Genomic DNA, 18,308 nt, shown 5'->3' on the forward strand with positions numbered 1-18,308 from the left:
CTTTCATAGCATTGTTCTCTGGTTTTTGATTGAATTTGTTAAAGTTTTCATCAAAATTCCCCAGTATTTTCCACAAGAACAAAGTGCTGCTGCAAGCCCCTATCTCTTGTGTTCAAGACAGTGAAACACGTACCCCTTTGCTATGTTTTCAATAGAAAAGTCCAAATATTGTGGAAAATTTGTTATGTTCTTCAATGTGTACCAGTATAAATTGTGTTTGGTTGATTCTTAACTGTAGTTTACATCTTAACTTTATAGAAGAGCAAACCAGAAATAATGGTCAAACAGCCTTGGGGCACTAATACACATTTTGTACTGAAGCCGTGTGGCATTAATTTCATATGCACAAGTTGCCTCAGCATAAAAGCATAGACCTTGATGAATTAAGTACATTTTGTAACTTCAAAGCCCTTAAAGTTTCAGCTGCTTAACAGCAATTGTCCTAATTAAAATGATCTTCATGTAACCATTTGACTTCTTTAATCTATTTACTTAAAAAACAAATACTATTACTCCCATAAATAAAAATTCAAAATATTGTCCCTAGTTCTCAGCGTAAACTTTAGTTATTGAAATACTTCTAGTGAAACAATAGAAAACAATCTTTTTGTAAATAATTTGTGATAGACTTCTGTTGTAAATTGTTATTCTACTTATTGCATATATATTTTATACATTTTCTCCTCACACTTTTGTGTTATTCACTGAAATACTTTTATCTGGTGAAAACACTACCACCTTGTTTCAAATGGCTTTACCAGAATCTGGTTAAAGAGGTGAGGGGCATGGGAGAGAGAGAGGAGACAGGCAGATACTAGGCGCATTTAACCAAGTAATGGTGTGTGTCTTCCTTGTCAATATAAAAGATGTGCTGCATAACTGTGCATCACTTATACTGTGATTTTAGGCGAAGGGTGAGCTGCCAACTGAGGACAGAGTAAAAAGCTGTTATGGATATCTTAACCTTACATTTCTCTGTATTTCTCCTTTGTCTAACTATTAAATTTCCATCCATTCAGTTACTAAAAATTTAAATTGTTAGCCCTAATTCAATAAACTATTTCTAATTGTAGCTAATGCTTCAACTGCGTGACTGTAAAATCCAGTAATACAAAAGTAGTGTATAAAGGAAATAAACTAGAGTTTGTTGTGTGCTATGCAATACATGTATAAAGTGGAAATATTCCTTTCAGCATAGAGACAGTTGTATTTGATAGGGAAGGACAGCTGCTGAATGGACTGGATAGAACCATGCAGTGAACCAGTTCCGTGTATCTAATGCAACAAGCCATCCACAGTCCACCTGGGAGAAGCTCGTGGATCTCCAGTTACAAACACTCTACGTGCAGTTGTGTGAAGGGGTTACCATCTTTGTTCCAACTCCAGTAGCTAACAGTATTTGCACGTAATTCCCTGCTGTACCTTTTTCCTAGTCCTGCTGTTCCTTTTGCAAAGTGTCATGCAAGAAATTTGTTTACTTTGGGCTCTACATAAACAAGAAAGCTTCTCTCCATATGCCCATGTAGTACCAATAAACCTTTATTTTTACACGTCTGTATTTTGAACAGTGAGATCAAGAATCCCTCACCTTGAAAACTCTTGTTTTGCTTGAACGGGTAGGTGTTTCCCAGGACCAAGCTGCTGGGGTCAATCACAATCTCTTTGTATATTCCCGCTGCTTTCAGAATTTCTCTCTTCCCACCTCCTTCATAAAGGCGAAGAGTAAATTCATTTTCATTTCTCTCCAGTGTGACATGATGCCATTCACCATTATCAATGTGGTAGGAGGGAAGGCTTACAGAATAGTCGCCATCACCAAGATTATATGAGACCACTAAGAATCCCTGAACAACCTTGTGGATAATTAACAAAGTAGTAAGAAAAAGAAGAAAAGTCATCACCTGACATTTCGTATTGACCTGTAACTGTCATATTACTTGAACTAAGACTTGTATGTAATCATCAATCTTAGAGCATTTGTTTAAATTTAGAGTACATTTACACTGCACATACAGTGTCATACAAAGATACTTCAGGTGCTACTGAACTAGACAACCTAAATACTGGTACCAGTGTACTCACAGTAGGATGTAATTCACTTGGAGTAATTTTACCCTGCTTCTCTTGGACAAATTTATGGGCTTCTTCAAATGGTTGAGAATCTGGTGTATCGCTTCTACACTGACAGCTCAAAGCAGCTTAGCTGAAGAGGTGACTCATTCAGTGGTATGTATAAAATGAACAGGTTGCCGTTTTGAGAGTGGCATCATGAGAACAGGCACCTCTCTTGGCAGGGTCTGAACTATGCAAAATCAGCCACTCATGACCATGGCTGAATAAGACACGAGAGCAGACACACTACTCATGCTATTCTGTATAGCAAACTATACCGCACTGCAACTGGCTATAAATTCCTTTGAAATCCAATGGGATACCATGGTTGTGCATCAATATCTTATGTAAAGGATCAGATCTGTAAGTGTCCATAAAATGAATTCCAAAGTTTTTGTGCTTAGCATAAGATTTTCAGTTCTACTTCCAACTCTTAAGCTAATGTTTCTCTGGGCTAGCTATTTACTGGCATTGATTTAGCTTTATGCTATTACTGTCTGGAATGCCTTGCTCACCTGTAGGGTGATGTGTTCATCCTTATTTCGAGATGACATGCTCGTGATGACACTGTTAGGCTGACGTGTCCTAATCATGGCTTCAAACAGCGTCCTACGGGCAGGTACACTGACAGGAAGCTGATAGCGAATGTGACTTCCTGGCCCAAATGTATATTCTTTGGCAACTAAAAAGACAGGATAAAGACCTTTAAACCATTTTGTAGGGAGGGGGAAGTATTATTGTTTCCATTATTTTCATAAGAGTTGAAAGTAAAAAAAAAAAAAAACAATCAATTGTAATGCACAGCATGGATCCATGAGACATAACTTGTCTTCTGCGACATGTCCCTTTATCTATTTCCGTAACTTCCCCAGTCACTCTCCCACTTCATCTTCCTCTGTAAAGAGGTGATCTCCCTCCTGACTTGATTCTACAGTGCTCACAGGATGACAGCAGGAAAGCAGAAGCTCTGACCGAGACAAAAGAAGAGACTGCAGACAAAGTATTAAGTACCACAACGAATTTTCACCTGCTATTTTATAGTTATCTTTTTGCTGCAAACTTTGGCTCCATGGGGGCTAAAGAAAAGATCCTACTATACTGAAAGCACAGATCCTTAAGCCAATAGAGTCTCTTCCAGACACCAACAGAGCAGTAATTTCTAAGTCCAGTTGTGTAGTTCTAATTCTGCACAGTAAGTGGTACTGGCACACTCATATTTAATTTAGGTTATTAGGTATTTCTGAACAGATGCAAATTCAAAAAATCGTTATGAGAACAAATAATTTTGTTCACAATTCTTTTGTCACGCAGTCTCCATTGCACAAACACCCTCAGGACCAAAGAAATTATCTGATACTGAGAAAGTAATTTCTCAAAAGGAATTAGAAAATAAATTGCTAAAAATCACAGGCAACTCCACTGAAACATGGCTTTACACAACATAAACATCAGAAACCACCCCAACAATCACTACCTGCAAACATTTTAAGTTTTCTGTATTGTAAAATTTACCAGCCTATCAATAACGTAACAGAAATACAGACTTCACCTTTATCACACCGATAGCCATAGTAACCCGGCAAACAATGACAAGCAAATGAGCCCCAGTCTCCAAGACACCTCCCATGAATACCACAGGAAGACGACCCCATGGTCTCACAGCTCCCATCCGTCAGTGTGCAGCCAGGGAAGCTATTCAGGGACTCTGCAGGAGACTGAAGGTCATATACCTCCAAGAGAAAATTGTATGACACCAAAATATTATTTAAGAAACACGTATACTTCATTTTTAAACAGAAATAGCTGTATCACATAACAGTCTGTTCTTCATCTGCGTGGCTTAAAATGCTAAGTTTGCTTTTTGATGTTCAGGTTTCAATTTATTTTATCAAGACCATATTTTGCCATTGAATAAACTCAACTGACTATGAAAGCAAAAAATCCCTAATATTTCCTAACAAAGCAGACAGCTGCTGTAAATATACCATTATACAATTGCCATTCAGAAGTTCCCTGAATGCACAAAGAAGCTTGGAAAACAGATGCATGAAGTAGGAGATAAAAGAAGGCACAGTTTCTGGCTCACACATACATCTGCTTGTAATAATGAAATAACTTTTCACGGTAGTTATTCTAATCATAACAGAAAAATCCAGAATTTTCTTGTATTTTACACTGACACATATGGACATTGAATAAATTAATGAAAGCAAAAGTCTCAGGTATAATACAAATCTCCCAAAAATTTAGTAAAGTGGCTTACTCCTTTGCTAAAGCAAAATGTTACACTTCTCTTACCTGAGTATCCAAGATGAAATTGCGCAAACAGCCAGAAAAATGTTTGTGTAGCAATTGTGGGTAAGAATATGGTAACGATTCTTTTACACCACCCAGCTGTAGAACATGGTTCGCATTCAAATACCTTTAAAAATTATATGAATAATAATAATAGATGTGAATTTACATTCAAACATAGGCATTATATAATGAGGCAGGTAAACAAACACCTACGTTACATTTCCAAATAATAGAGGCTTTATAAAATAACAAAAGAATGCAACTATTTTATCTACTTCTTTCTCTGAAATACAGTCAGTTGGTGAGCAGAAGCTGGTCCTTTAAAATATAGGGTAATTTATTATTTAAAGATGACACAGTTCAAGTATCTTTATTAGTACAAAGGTTTCCCTAAAATATAACCTGAATATTCCTCACTGTAACTTAAGGCCCTGTACAGAAGAGATTGTCTAAATCCTCTTCGTATTATTATTTTATATACACTTAGACATATCATATCTCTCTTCGGTTTTCCCTTCTTTCAAGTAAATGACCTCAATTCCTTCATTCTTGATAGGTCTTATTCTCAAGGCAAGCTGATTACAGTCATTGCTAGTCATTGCTCTTCTCCGGACTATACCCTGTTGGTGCACACCTACCCTGCACTGTGGTGCACAAACTGGACCCAGGACTCCAGCTGAGGCCCAACAATGCTAACCAGAGTGGAAGAACTACATTCTATATCTTAGAGATCTGCACACGTTGAGGTATTACTGTGTAGTGTTTGCCTTTTTCACGTGAATGTGGCATTGCTGACTCACTGTCCCGCTACCATCTTAATCTTTTACTGATACATAGCAATTGTTCTCTCCTCTCTGTGAGGCTGCTTATTTCTGCCTACATGCAGTACTTGGCTCTTTGTTGTAGTGGAAAAATATGGCATATTTCCAGGTCCTATTTTCACTTTGTTGAGATAATTTTTAATTTCAAGCCATGACCCCCAACATATTGGTCATTTCTCCCAGCTTGGTGTCACCAGCAAGGGCCATGAGCATCAGTCCAAAGGACTGAATTACAGGAATCCAAACCCTTGCAGAATGCAGCTGAACACATCCTTCTCCTTTTAATGTAATAATTGCTTTTTTAATAAGATTTTCCAACTTTTTCGGTTTGAACTGAGAATACGAGCTGACCCAACAGTACAAGCAATTTAAACCACCAGAGTCATTATCACACCTTGGCAGTATTACTTTACTGGAAAACACACACAGGTGGATCATATGTCTCATTAGAAGCCGCTGCAGCCAAAATCAGGCACAGCAGCACCAGCCTACTTTAATCAGCAGTTTATACAAGTACACCAGGCTGTGAAGTCAACAGCCGAGGTACGGATACATGTGCGCTTCCTCTGACTCTGCTGTGAAGGCAGTAACCTTGGATCCAACAGAGACCCTGATGTGTTAGTCTGCCTTAATACATTCGCCAAAGGTTGTCAGTAGGAGCCCTCAGACTTATACCAATCAGACAGTTAGACTGGTTGAGGAGCCAGAGTTATTGCCATTAAAAAGTCAACTGGCCTAAATTCATGAGGTTTTCAAGAACAGGCTTACAGTGACTTGATAAATACAGTGAGAGAAATCCTGTGAGTAAGGGATGGTACACAGTAACCACAAAAGCTCCAGTACTAGCCACAGTGTTCTGGGGTTGTCATTTAGTATTGCAACACTATTTGGAGGAAGACTGTAGTCTTAAAATTTGTTTAGTGCCTGAAGGTCCAGATTCGGCACTGAAGTTCCTAGAGAAAAGCAAATGCTTTTATGCTCCTAGTCATTAATAACTTTGTTTCAATTTTATAGGTAAAATGTTCAAAGGCGTTAGAATAAACGGTCTTTTAGTGAATCTCCAGTAATGTACCTTGCTCTTCGTGGAACAGACCCAAAGACTTCACAATTTGTACGATCTTCAGTGGACAGCCGTTTGCCTACTCCTTCTATCTCTGACACAACAGCTGTACTGCAACGATCCAAAGTGAATCGAACATCCTACACCAAAACATAGGATTATGGAATTAAGAATTTCAGTAAATTTATAAGTTATATCAAATTTTCATCTTTTTCTTTTTGCATAACATCAAGCGAAAAGGATTGAGTTTTTTCCTGCTCTGTTTTACATCTTGTGATAAACAGTAAAGCCAAAATGGAGCTATTTAACAAAGACGACACTTAACTCAGCATTTAATTCATGCTTCTGAGTAGTTTAACTACTTTCACAAAAACTGTAACTTCATTTGCAAATAAATAATTATCTGCTTTTTGTGCATAGGTAACTGATTTCAGTGTCCAAATGCATACACTGAATGTGCAAATTACAACTAACTAAGCCTTTATGCACATTCCTCATGTGTTGCAGAGCTTAAAAAACAGGAAAAAGATTCCTCTGATCCCGGAATATGGATTACAACATAGGTAGATATGGAATTGACAACGCCGTCTTCTCAAAATTTGTATTACTTATCAAATCTATAAGCACATACAGAATAATACATATCATTACCCAGTCTGGTTTTTCTACCCTCCTGCTTCTGCACAGGCAAATGCTATTGGAAATACAAATACCCTGATGGGGGGGGGCGGGGATCAAATAGCTGACCTGACCATTGGTTCTGATTTCTAGTCGATGCCATTTTTTGTCTGCTACATTCAGGTGACTTGGAAACTGCAGCATCACAAAACCCGAGCCATGGCTCATCTTCAGCACAGGAACACCACCAGAGAGTTCTAATACAACATGAAAAAGATTCAGGTATGAGAATCTTTCCATTTTGGATATATTAGTAGTTAGTAAATGTACTGATTTAATGGTTATTGCTGATCACATAAAATAGGGTTCACCATAGAAATAACTAGAATTATGTTCTATGACTTCTATTGTGCAGAAATACTCATTCAATATAGTGTTTATTTTTAAACTTTAGATTGTGCCACTTCTTTGTCAAAACACTGGAACTAATTCCTGATAAGCAATCTACAATTTTATAATGCTCTAAAACAATTAATACATGCAGATTTTACTCCCTCCCATCTTCTACTCAAATTTACAAGTAACTGCAAAACAAAGCAAAAAAGAGGTTAATGATTAACAATATCCGACAACACAACCAGTCAATTAATTAGGAAAATATAAAATACCAACCATACTCTGCATCTTTTATATTAATTCACAAAAAATAACCAATAGTAACCTTTTAAATATATGTCAACATAAAGCAACAAGTTCTACTTGCACATAAATTTTTCTCCAGTGACACGCTGAGGCTGGATTCATCCATCAAAACGTTGCCTGTTTATAAAAAAGTGCAAAAATGCCCCGAGACTGAAAGCAGTTTAAGTGGATTTCTTTTCTCACTGAACTAGATAAGAATGACATGCAACTAAGACTGCATTAATCACGTAATACCTATCTTCAAAGTACCTAAATTCCTTTATAGCACTACCCTTTTCCTAGGGGGATTATTTTTTTTTATATATATATCAATCTTGATTTCTTTGCCCTTGATTTCTACAACTCTGTGATGGACCTAAAGCCATAGGTGCAGGCTACAAAAATAGACATCAAAGAAGAAAGACTTATTAGGAAATGTTTCAAAATATTTTCAAAACAGAAAATAAATTATCTTATAAGATAGAAAGACAGAATTCATACTCTGGCTACCATGCTGTTCACAGGCAACCCACTCCCCAAAGACATTTAATTTTTTCACACAGTTTTGCAGAAATACCTATTGCAATGAAGTTTTCTGTACTCCCAGGTTCTGGATTTGATAAAGGACCACTATATAGTAAAAGTCCATCTGGAACCACAGTAATAAACTCTAGAGAGAGTGAGCTTTCAAAACAAGGCCTGATGGGACGAAACCATGCATAACCATTTCCATGGAAACTGTGCTTAGTCTGCTGGCAGTCTGGTCCATGAAATGAAGCAGGACAAAGACATCTGAAAGAGCACAAACACAAAAAGTAGTCAAAATTCCCCAGTGTTCAACTTTTTTTTGGTTTTACATGCAACGAATGTAGCATTTACATCACAGTAAAAAAACAGCAGTGAAGCAATAAATATTTTCCAGAGTCTCTGAGGTGCTTACAGTTATTAAAATACTTCAAGAATACAAAGCATATGTATCCACTATACTATCTCTGTCAAAAAGAAGTATTTTTGACACCATGTTTTTGAGAACAATGACTTTCACTAGATAAGTGACATAGAACACTAAACATCAGTTGGTCAATTCATTGCAGAGAAAACTCAGGGAGGTTAATTCCCAGCTAGAATAAACCAGTATAATTTCAACTAAAGGAATATGGTGTGTGCCAGGTGATGTTATAATACAGCAAGTTTCCTATCTAATGTTTTCTAAACTCCATATATTACCCATTGTTTAAACTACATTTCACCCCCTACATCCCTGCTGCTACCACTGATATTCACTTTTATTATTACTCTTCTGGAAAAGAAAAAAAAAAAAACAACAAAAAAACCAAAACAGAGCACGCTTCCCATTCCTTCATAGTGAATTAGGTGCTCTTAAAAAATGACACGTGTTAATTATACCACTGGTTTTTCCCCAGGTTTTTCTTTCTTACTCACACGCTATTTTCACCGCCTTCAGGACTACAGCACCATTACTGGGCCCTTAGTAAAGACCCTGTTGTCATTAGGTTTACACTCCAGAGCACTCATGGGGGTTTTTGTTTCTCCTTCTGTCAGAAGTACATTTATGATTTTTTTAGACCTGTATCTTGCAAGCTCCACTCAACACCTTAAAACTAGAAGAAAAAAAAAGTAAGAGAATCTGCAATACAAATTTCCTCACCTGTAACCATTCAAAGTGTCAATACACATCCCACCATTGAGACAAGGGCTTCGAGGGTAGGAGGAACAAGGCTGATGAACTCGGTCCCTAGCTGAACATGTGCAGACCGCATTGATGGTGGTTGTTACTGAGACAAACGACACACTTCCAGTATCCATCACTGTTGGGACGTCACTCACGGCGAGGTAATTTGTACAACTGCTGCCCTCACTACAATTGGCACTCCTACATTCATCTACATCAATCTGTGAAATGTTCAGTTGTAAAGCTGCCTGGATCTAAGAGAAAATACAGTTTAGCACATCACCAGTCTATTCCTAATGAATGCTTTTACTTACTCCTTAATTTCTGAAAAATCTAAGCCATCGTAGACTTAATGGAATGCTTTAGTTTCCTAAGTATTAATCAGTAACATGCCTGACTATACAAGCAAGCAAAATGATTTGACAAATACAGGAAAATTTTCAAAAAATGAACAGTAGCAGTGTTTCCTGAAAACTTAATCATTGACACAATTGATTGTGAACATGTTAAATCTGTACTGGCCTACTAACGTTATTTCCGAGGACCAAAGCCCTGAGTGCAATGATATTCCACCTTCTGAGCTGTGCCATCTGCATCACACTTCTCCGCACCCTGATAACAACAAGCATGTTTTAGCTTAAGCCAGGATAAAAATTATTCCTCGTGAGTTATACCCAGATATTATTTCTTACATTCTCTTGCGCATAAGGATACAGACACAGGAAAATGCAGGGCTGAGCTGCATTCAATAATAATGTCCACAGACAGTGGCCTAACAGGACCACTTTATAGCAATTAGGATTCAGCCTACTGATTCGTTCCCCGTAATCTTACATTTAACGTCAAACTGTCTGAAACAAAATGCAGTCAACTCAGCATACTGGATACTATATTCTATTCTACGTTAATATTTGCTAGTTCATTGTTTTTATCATTAACTGGGGTTGCACCACAAAGCCCAAATACCCAAATAAAGAGAAGAGCCTCACTGTATATATAGGTCTTGTAACGTAGTAATAGTTTCTCCACAGTTTGCAACTTCTAATCCGAACAGAACAAAGAAGAAGCAGCAGAAAGCACAAAGAAGGGAAGTAAGCTGTTCACAACAAGCCTGAGGACAGTAACAGGGCTGCGATTATTTCAGACCTTTTGTACTTCAGCCAGTAGCCTATGCGCTGCACTAAGTAATCATTAAGTTTGTTTCCTGGCACAACAGATTTCTTCCTTCTACTTGTTTGGGGATTTTGCACAGGTGCCTATAAAGCTTCAGAATTTGATTTGTATTTGGTGATTCAAATACATAGTGCCCAAACCTGAATACAAGAGACCTCACTGCTCTCTCAGTGGTATACACTGAGGTATACAAATATAAAACTAACAACATAACAACCGACTTAGACTCTATTTATACATTTAATATGTATTTTTTCAAATGATAAAATGTATGAAAAATATTTTAAAAATAAGCTTTGAAAAGACCAAAAAAAACCCATAAATACTAAAGCACTGCTTTTTTCTACTTGTGCCGTCACCACTGTAAGAGCTTTGACCTTTATAATCAATTGTCAGTATATCCTCAAATATCATAACGTGTGTTGAAAACCATGTCCCCAAAGGCATAAAATATACTTTATAATGACACGATGCATTCTGTCAATGCAGTTTCGTGTCTGCTGCCTACATCTATCACCATTAGCAGAGAGTCTATAATGCACATTTAGACAGCTATGTAATACTGTTATAGAAAAACATAGCGTATATAAACAACCTTGGCTCCGTCACAGTATTAGAACGGATTACTTTTCTGCGAAATAAAAACAGTTGTTGTAACACTATAACCCAAGGAGGTAGTGCAAACATATTATTTATTTAGCAATTCAATGAATTCCAGTGCTAATTACTTATTTTTTATATTTGTAGTTAAACACATGTACAAAAACTACTAGAGAAATTCTCCAGCTACGATTGGTTTTCTGAAAACTATTGGTGATTACTCACTAGAGCTATTCATTAAATATTGAAAGGTGATACATAATTAATACAAATGTATTTTTTCATTAAAATACGTGAAGCAATCCCCTTGTTACCACTTCGATGAATTCACCTGCCACACATTATGGCACAGAATATTTGAAATCTATGCGATTTTCTGTATTATTGTTGTAATAATTCAATAAATATGCAAAAAAAGCAGTAGTTATGCTTCATGAATACTGTCTGTCTCTGGTATTTCCTACTTGGTCACTCGGAAGACTCTCATAATCCACACAACTCCTCTTTGGTTCCCAGAGTCAGGCAGACCCTACCATATTCACACAAATGGAAAGTGTTGCTTTCTCTTCAGGGAAAAATCCTCCAGAAGATGTACCATGTATTAAACTCAAATATGTCCCCATAGCCACAGATGACATGCCAGCAAGTGCTGCCTTGTCCAGAGCAAGCTACAAGCCCAGCAGTGGCACCTTGCCTTTGTGCAAGGCAGCAGCTTTAGTGTCTATTCATCAGCACCTGCAGGACTTCAGCAAAGCCAAAATCTGGAGGACTACAGAAAATAAAAGCGGGGCCAAGACAGAATGTGCCGGCATAACTGAGTTAGAGGGCATGCAGGATCTAGTAAGTGAGGACAGCTAGGGAACATCAGAAAGGGGAAGAAAACATCTTACATTCAAATCTATTTTCCCCTTATAACAGTAAAAAAAATTGGGAGAGGGTGTCACTTTGTATTTAAAGTTGTCCTTTGGCAAGTTAAATACAATCACAAAATTGGTTGCCTCCATCTCACTGATCTGCTGTAACTGATCTCCTAACCAGCAGGACTTTTACTAGAGACTGTCATCTGTTTGTACAGTAGAATTTCCATCTGGGTGGCATCAAGCCTCTGCTGTAAGTGTCTAACCACAAGCTGATGATTTGGGAATTTCCATCACCATCTGCAACATCCAAAAAGCTGTCATTTTCAAGACATTCTCTGTACTATATTACCACTTTGGCTTCTAGGGATTCTTCTGATTTCATATTGTGAAAAGTCTGATAGATTACACAATGAAACACTGACTGGAGAAAACACAGGCAACAGTACCATGATGAGAATGGAGAACCATCTTTCCGCGACTAAAATGTGGCTATATTTATTGAATCAGAAGTTAGTACAACCATATAATTGTATGTATGGGACTAAGGAGAAGGGAGAAAGCTTTTATTAAGCACTTGCTTGACGAGTGTTTTTGTCCTGAGTGAAGCAAAAAAACCCTTATCTATAGATATAGCATATTCTTCCACTGAGGTTTGGGATATACACCTTGCAAACTCAGTATCTGGGTGAATTACATAGATGCATGATAACCCTAGAGAATATACCTCATTTTTAAACGCTGCCATCTCAGCATGCAGTTTCTCAGGTCTGTAATATGCCGAGCCACCACGGACTGCAAATCTTACGTCTGTCTGTTTTCCATCAATGTTCATCACACTGAAGACAATGACATCACTAAGCTTAGCAGGTAACATTTTTGCTAGGAATTCCTTGAACTTGTCATGTCTCGTTTTGCCATGTTCATCTCTCCTTATGAACTCCTCTGCTGTGACATCTGATGTTGGGATTCAAAAATAGATAAACATGAAATACTGGGAGACCACAGACTAATTTCTCAATTTATTTCTTATTTAACAATATGGAAACATAACAGAAACTGCCCTACAGTGATAAGCAAATCAAGTATTGACACAATAACATCTACATCACGTAATCATTCAGTTTTAGAAGCAGTTTATCTAAAGTCTCACCAGCAAATAAAACTAACCTGATAGACGCACGGTGGCTGAGTTTTGTATGGCTTCATTTTCCAGCTCTTTGACATGGATTTGTACGGTAGATATAACATCAGGACAAACTCCATCAGAAACTCTAACTTTTAAGTTGTATATTCCTTGAGGAGTGTTATCCACCATCATCAAAGAACCAGTCCTCTGGTTTAATCTGAAAGACCTAGACATAAAACTTCAATTATGAAACTTAATAAATCAAAATTGAGAACTTAATTAACATAATTGAGAAGGCCTTAAATGTTACTACAAAGGCTATAGGATCAAAACTTATGGAAATTAGCAAACAACCTCAGAAAAGCAACAGAAACACCTTAATTCAGAAATGACAATCTGCAGAGCATATAAAAAGATGTTTCTGCACTCCCAAATCCACAGACTTTCCCAACCCTGAATAAAAGCAGTGCGGAGTTGAACCACAGGGTTCGAAATAGTCATCCTGGGCAGGTCTATGAGGTAAGTAACAGAAAGTGACAAAACCACACAAAGTTGTTCCAGATGCTAATTTATCCATCTGGAACAGGATAAAGTCTGTATGAAATCTCTGATATCATCTTCATTTGCCACCTCAAAGGCACAGTAATCAGTAATAATGGAAATATTCCATGACCACTAGTATGGAACAGTAACCTCCGAATATGGAAATAGGCCCAAGGGCTGCTGACAGACGTAAAGTCAGTCTTTAATTTTGGGCTACATAAAGGTTTTAAGCTCTTATCCACAGCAGAGACAAAAATTCACATTTATTTTCACTTCCATTTTCTGTACTTAGAACAGAACACAATTATGCTATGTACCGTCTTACTTTATGATATGAACAAATAATGCATAAGTAGGAATTAAGGATCCAATTCAACATTTCAATTGACAGAAAAAACTCCACTAATCTAAGAGTTGTGTGTTTTGCATGCAATTGTAAATTCAGCCACCAGTGGAGATCACCAATTTCCCTTCCTCTTTTGATGAAATTATTCCATTCTGCCCTTTTAAATTTGGGATTTGTATTCCATCAACTCTAACATTTGAGGGCAATTATTAAAAAACTCTTCCTATTTTATAATTAGATCATACAGAATCCACATTTTAGAATAAATTAATGATGACATCTGACTAAAAATCAACATCATGGTGTGATCCTGCATTCCCTTGGAAAAAATATTTCATGCGTTAATTTCTTAATATCTAGTTACCCAAGTAAAAAAGAAAAAGAGCATTCAGAAGGTACATTCCTTAATACGCTCAATAACCCCAGCTTTATGCACATCCTGAACGCAGAGAAATACCTGGTGAGCAAAATAATTACAGAAGCATAAATATTACTCATTTTGACACAAATACAATCCTCACTTGAGCAGTTTTCCTTCAGAGAGAAATGTTTTATTGTCCCAGTCATCTTGATCTGGTGCAAACACCTCCCCAAGCACTGTTGTTGGCCATTTTCCTGTTGAGACAAATTATAATAAATCTGCATTTAATTTTTGCTTTTCAGTGCACTTTATATTCTGCTGCATTCATTACTGCATTTATTATTTTCAGATTCCTGCTCAATTTGGTGATGGTTATGATCCAAGATTCTTAAAATAACGCATAGCCTGCCATATGATTTCTGCCAATTCTGGAAAGGTGAATACACTATGGATGTCACATGAAAGAAGAAAAGCTGAAAACAACACAAAACAACAGAATCATACATAAATAAAAATCTATATAAAATTTTCAGACTAAAAAAATAAAAAATAAAAAAAATCAGTAGTTAATCCCCAAACATTTCATTTCTTCTCTACTATTTCAAATGGTACACCAGTGGAATCCAGCAGAAGAGGGAGAGCATCTTGTGGAGTGCAGCTGGGAGAGAGGGACATGACTGAGAAATGGAAATGGGCAAGAAGCCACCAAGCTGTGCCAGTTTCTTGGCCCTTTTTTTAGACCCCTGTGGTCTGTCACAGAAGTGGAACATCCAAGCACCTGTTTTAAAATAGCAAAAGGAGCAACTCCAAGGAAAGGAGACCTTTGAATTCCATAGCCAAGATCCGGCAACGTGGGAAATCTTTAAGGTCCAAATTCTGGAGCCAAGCCAACATACAAACTTCATTCTCTCATTTCTATGATACGATCTGGTCACGTCTTCTTCTAATTTAGGCGTACTGAATTTAGCAAAAATATCTCATTGCAAAAATACCTTCTGTAGATTAATTTTCTGTATTATTTATCAGAAAATCTACTATTGCAATAATAACTGAGATATAGCCAAGTCTATCTGGAATGGAATATCTGGGGAAAGGCGTAATAAACCATGCTGAATAAGGGCCGCCAAGACTAGTTTAAGGTCAAGTTTTACAGGTAATTTCAGGAAAAAAACACAGTAATAGAAATTCAAGACAAATTTTAGAAAATATTATTAAACTGTTCATCATCTGCTAAACCACTCCGATGAGAAAACGTAAAGCATTCACTTAATGGACACATTGGCTCTGTTCTCTCCCACTACAATGTTAAACCTCATAGTAGTGTGGCTGCTACCACAGAGCAGCTCTCCTGCTGGTATTTCTTGAACTAGAGACTGTGCACCACTTCAACACACCCAGAAAAGCATCTTTTTTTTTTTTCTGGTTCAAAGTCTACATGTTCTAGGAAGCAGCCACTTATTGCACCTCACAGATTATTCTCCTAAAAAAGCACTAACCCAGCTTTCTCTCAGATCCTTTCTGCCAGCAGAAAACCTCCCTCTTCAAGATTTCTATCCCGCTCAGCCAAACAGTGGCTGTCACAGCAGGGGTGCGACTGGTCTACAATTCTGTGTAGGGCTCATCTATGAACCTCTGTTTCTCTAAGTTGCTTCAGTTCTGCCATGTCCAGATCTCTCAGCATCAGACTTTCTGAATCATGTGTGCACACACAAAGAACTTCTCCTCTGTGTAGGTGAAAACTAGTGAATGGAAAACAGATTTTATTGGTTTATAAAAATACTGCTTTTTTGCAAGTGCAATGTATACTTGTTTGCAGCTAACAGTTTTTTCATAGATGATCTTTTACACACTAATGTCTGAGCTTTGCAAATACACTTTACTCATTCCACTTGATATAGTAGTTTACAGAATTGAAGTTTCTGTTTCAAAATACGTAAACCATTTAAAAAAAAAACAACAAAAAACAACAAATTAGGAACTACAAGAGAGAAATTATGTGTAAAACTGTGCTATATTCATGAATCTGATATAATATCCAGATAGCACTTACCTTTGTAACTGTACACATAGATTTCCTTATGGCCAGATTCATGGCAGTTGTCATTTTCATCACCAATTGTTATGGTTAGGGTGTTTGTAGAACTCATAGCTGGAATCCCACTATCTGTTATAACTATCGGCAGATGAAAGACCTTCTGCTTTTCTCTGTCAAAGGACCTCAAGGCAGTTACAGTTGCTGTGTTATTTCTGTTATCAGTAAGAGAAAAATCCAAAGAATTCTGATAATCTGGTGGCAATGAAAATGTAAAGGGCGGCCCATTTTCCTCACTGTCTGGATCAAATGCATGAAGCAGTTTTGATGTATGGTTCATATACACTATTTCAGGCCTCAATATATTTTCCCAAACTACAGGCATGTATGGTGCCTCAAACTTTGGTCCATTGTCATTAACATCAAGCAAGTTAATCAAAACTGTTACACTCCCAGTGCGGGCTGGTGTCCCTTGATCTGAAGCTTGTATGATTAAGCTGTATTCTTGAATGACTTCACGATCCAGTGTATTTGCCACAATCACGTGACCGTGTTGGTCAACCGCAAACTGCCTCATAGGATCTGAATCTGACTTTATAGAATACATAATGTTCCCATTCAAACCAGAATCCTTGTCTGTAGCTCTCACTGTGGTTACTGTAGTACCTATAGGCTGGTTTTCAAAGAAAGGGCTTGTCTGAATAAACTGAGAAAGGAAAACTGGGCTGTGGTCATTTGAGTCTTCAACTTCAATCAGGCACACTGCAATACTAGAAAAATCAAGATCTTCCACTGAAATAGTAAGATTAAACTGCTTTTCATGTGCATTCTCAAAATCCAATTTTTTTTTCAGTCGAATAGTGGCACATTGCCATTCTTTGTCATTCTCAATATAAAACTTCTGATCTGGGTCGCCCCCGATGATACTGAATATTAAATCAGCATTTTCTCCAACATCTGCGTCTGTAGCACACACTTGCAGAACTTCTGAGTCGATGGCACTGTTCTCAGGAATTGTCGCCTGCCACATCTCTTTTGTGAACTTAGGTACGTGATCATTGACGTCTGCAATCCAGATAGTGGCAGTGCCAGTTCCTGTTAGCCCTCCCCCATCTCTTGCTTCAACAGTAAGAAAATAATTTTCAGTCCTTTCTCTGTCTAGCATTCCCCCCGCTACATGGATTGTACCAGTATTGGGATTGATATTAAACATGTCAGTACCAAACTCATTTTTTACATTCTCTGTTATCCTGTAAGTCAGGACAGCATTAAGACCTACATTTGGATCATCACGATCAACTGCACCCATTTCCATGACTAATGTGTCTGCAGGAGAATTTTCAAAGACACTCCCGTTGCAATCATCAGGCATGCACATGAACATGGGTGCATTGTCATTTATGTCCCACACATTAATAATTACATCAGCAAATCCTGTAAGTCCTTCTCCACCTTCATCAGTAGCCAACACAACAAATCTCCACAGTGCTCTCTCTTCCCGATCCAGCATCTTATGTGAGTAAATGCTGCCCGTTTTCTCATCTATCGTGAAAATATCAGCTGCACCATGCCCATGCAATGAGTATCTCAAATCTCCATCCACATTATTATCAGGATCATTTGCCATAACCTAAAAAAGTTTTGAAAACAAAAACATAGAAATTATAAAATACACAATTATGGCATTATATCCCATATGCTGCTACAGTCTAAAGGAGTCCAAGCAAAAGTATATGACATGCTCTTAATACATGCATGCAAAATGAATGTCAAATGAAAGGTGGCTGAGGGACAATTCAGTGTAGATAAATACGCTTTGCACTACAATAACAATGTAAATATTGTAATACTAAATTTTTTTTTTCATATTTTTAGAGGTATTCTATTATGCTACTCTGATACCTACTTTAAAATGTTAATGATTTGCTTTTTAGGATCACAAACGATCCATCCTGCTTATCCTACTTACTATCTTTGTAATTAC

At 37.3% G+C, this 18,308-nt stretch overlaps 1 protein-coding gene across 2 annotated transcripts in view; it reads right to left on the reverse strand.

The window, feature by feature from the left end:
* Positions 1-18,308, reverse strand: part of LOC128908058 (neural-cadherin-like) — a 77,366-nt gene that overhangs the window by 7,988 nt on the left and 51,070 nt on the right. For both annotated transcript variants that reach the window (XM_054197559.1, XM_054197557.1), the window contains exons 18-29: positions 16,343-17,954; positions 14,453-14,546; positions 13,084-13,268; positions 12,641-12,870; positions 9,260-9,537; positions 8,168-8,382; positions 7,039-7,166; positions 6,304-6,431; positions 4,411-4,534; positions 3,662-3,842; positions 2,628-2,794; positions 1,589-1,853 (exon numbers count right to left, since the gene is read on the reverse strand). In XM_054197559.1, coding sequence (XP_054053534.1) covers positions 1,589-1,853; positions 2,628-2,794; positions 3,662-3,842; positions 4,411-4,534; positions 6,304-6,431; positions 7,039-7,166; positions 8,168-8,382; positions 9,260-9,537; positions 12,641-12,870; positions 13,084-13,268; positions 14,453-14,546; positions 16,343-17,954 — 3,607 coding nt within the window. The remainder of the gene's footprint in view (positions 1-1,588; positions 1,854-2,627; positions 2,795-3,661; positions 3,843-4,410; positions 4,535-6,303; positions 6,432-7,038; positions 7,167-8,167; positions 8,383-9,259; positions 9,538-12,640; positions 12,871-13,083; positions 13,269-14,452; positions 14,547-16,342; positions 17,955-18,308) is intronic.

This window comes from Rissa tridactyla, chromosome 4 (assembly GCF_028500815.1).
Source record: "Rissa tridactyla isolate bRisTri1 chromosome 4, bRisTri1.patW.cur.20221130, whole genome shotgun sequence".
Lineage (NCBI taxonomy): Eukaryota > Metazoa > Chordata > Aves > Charadriiformes > Laridae > Rissa > Rissa tridactyla.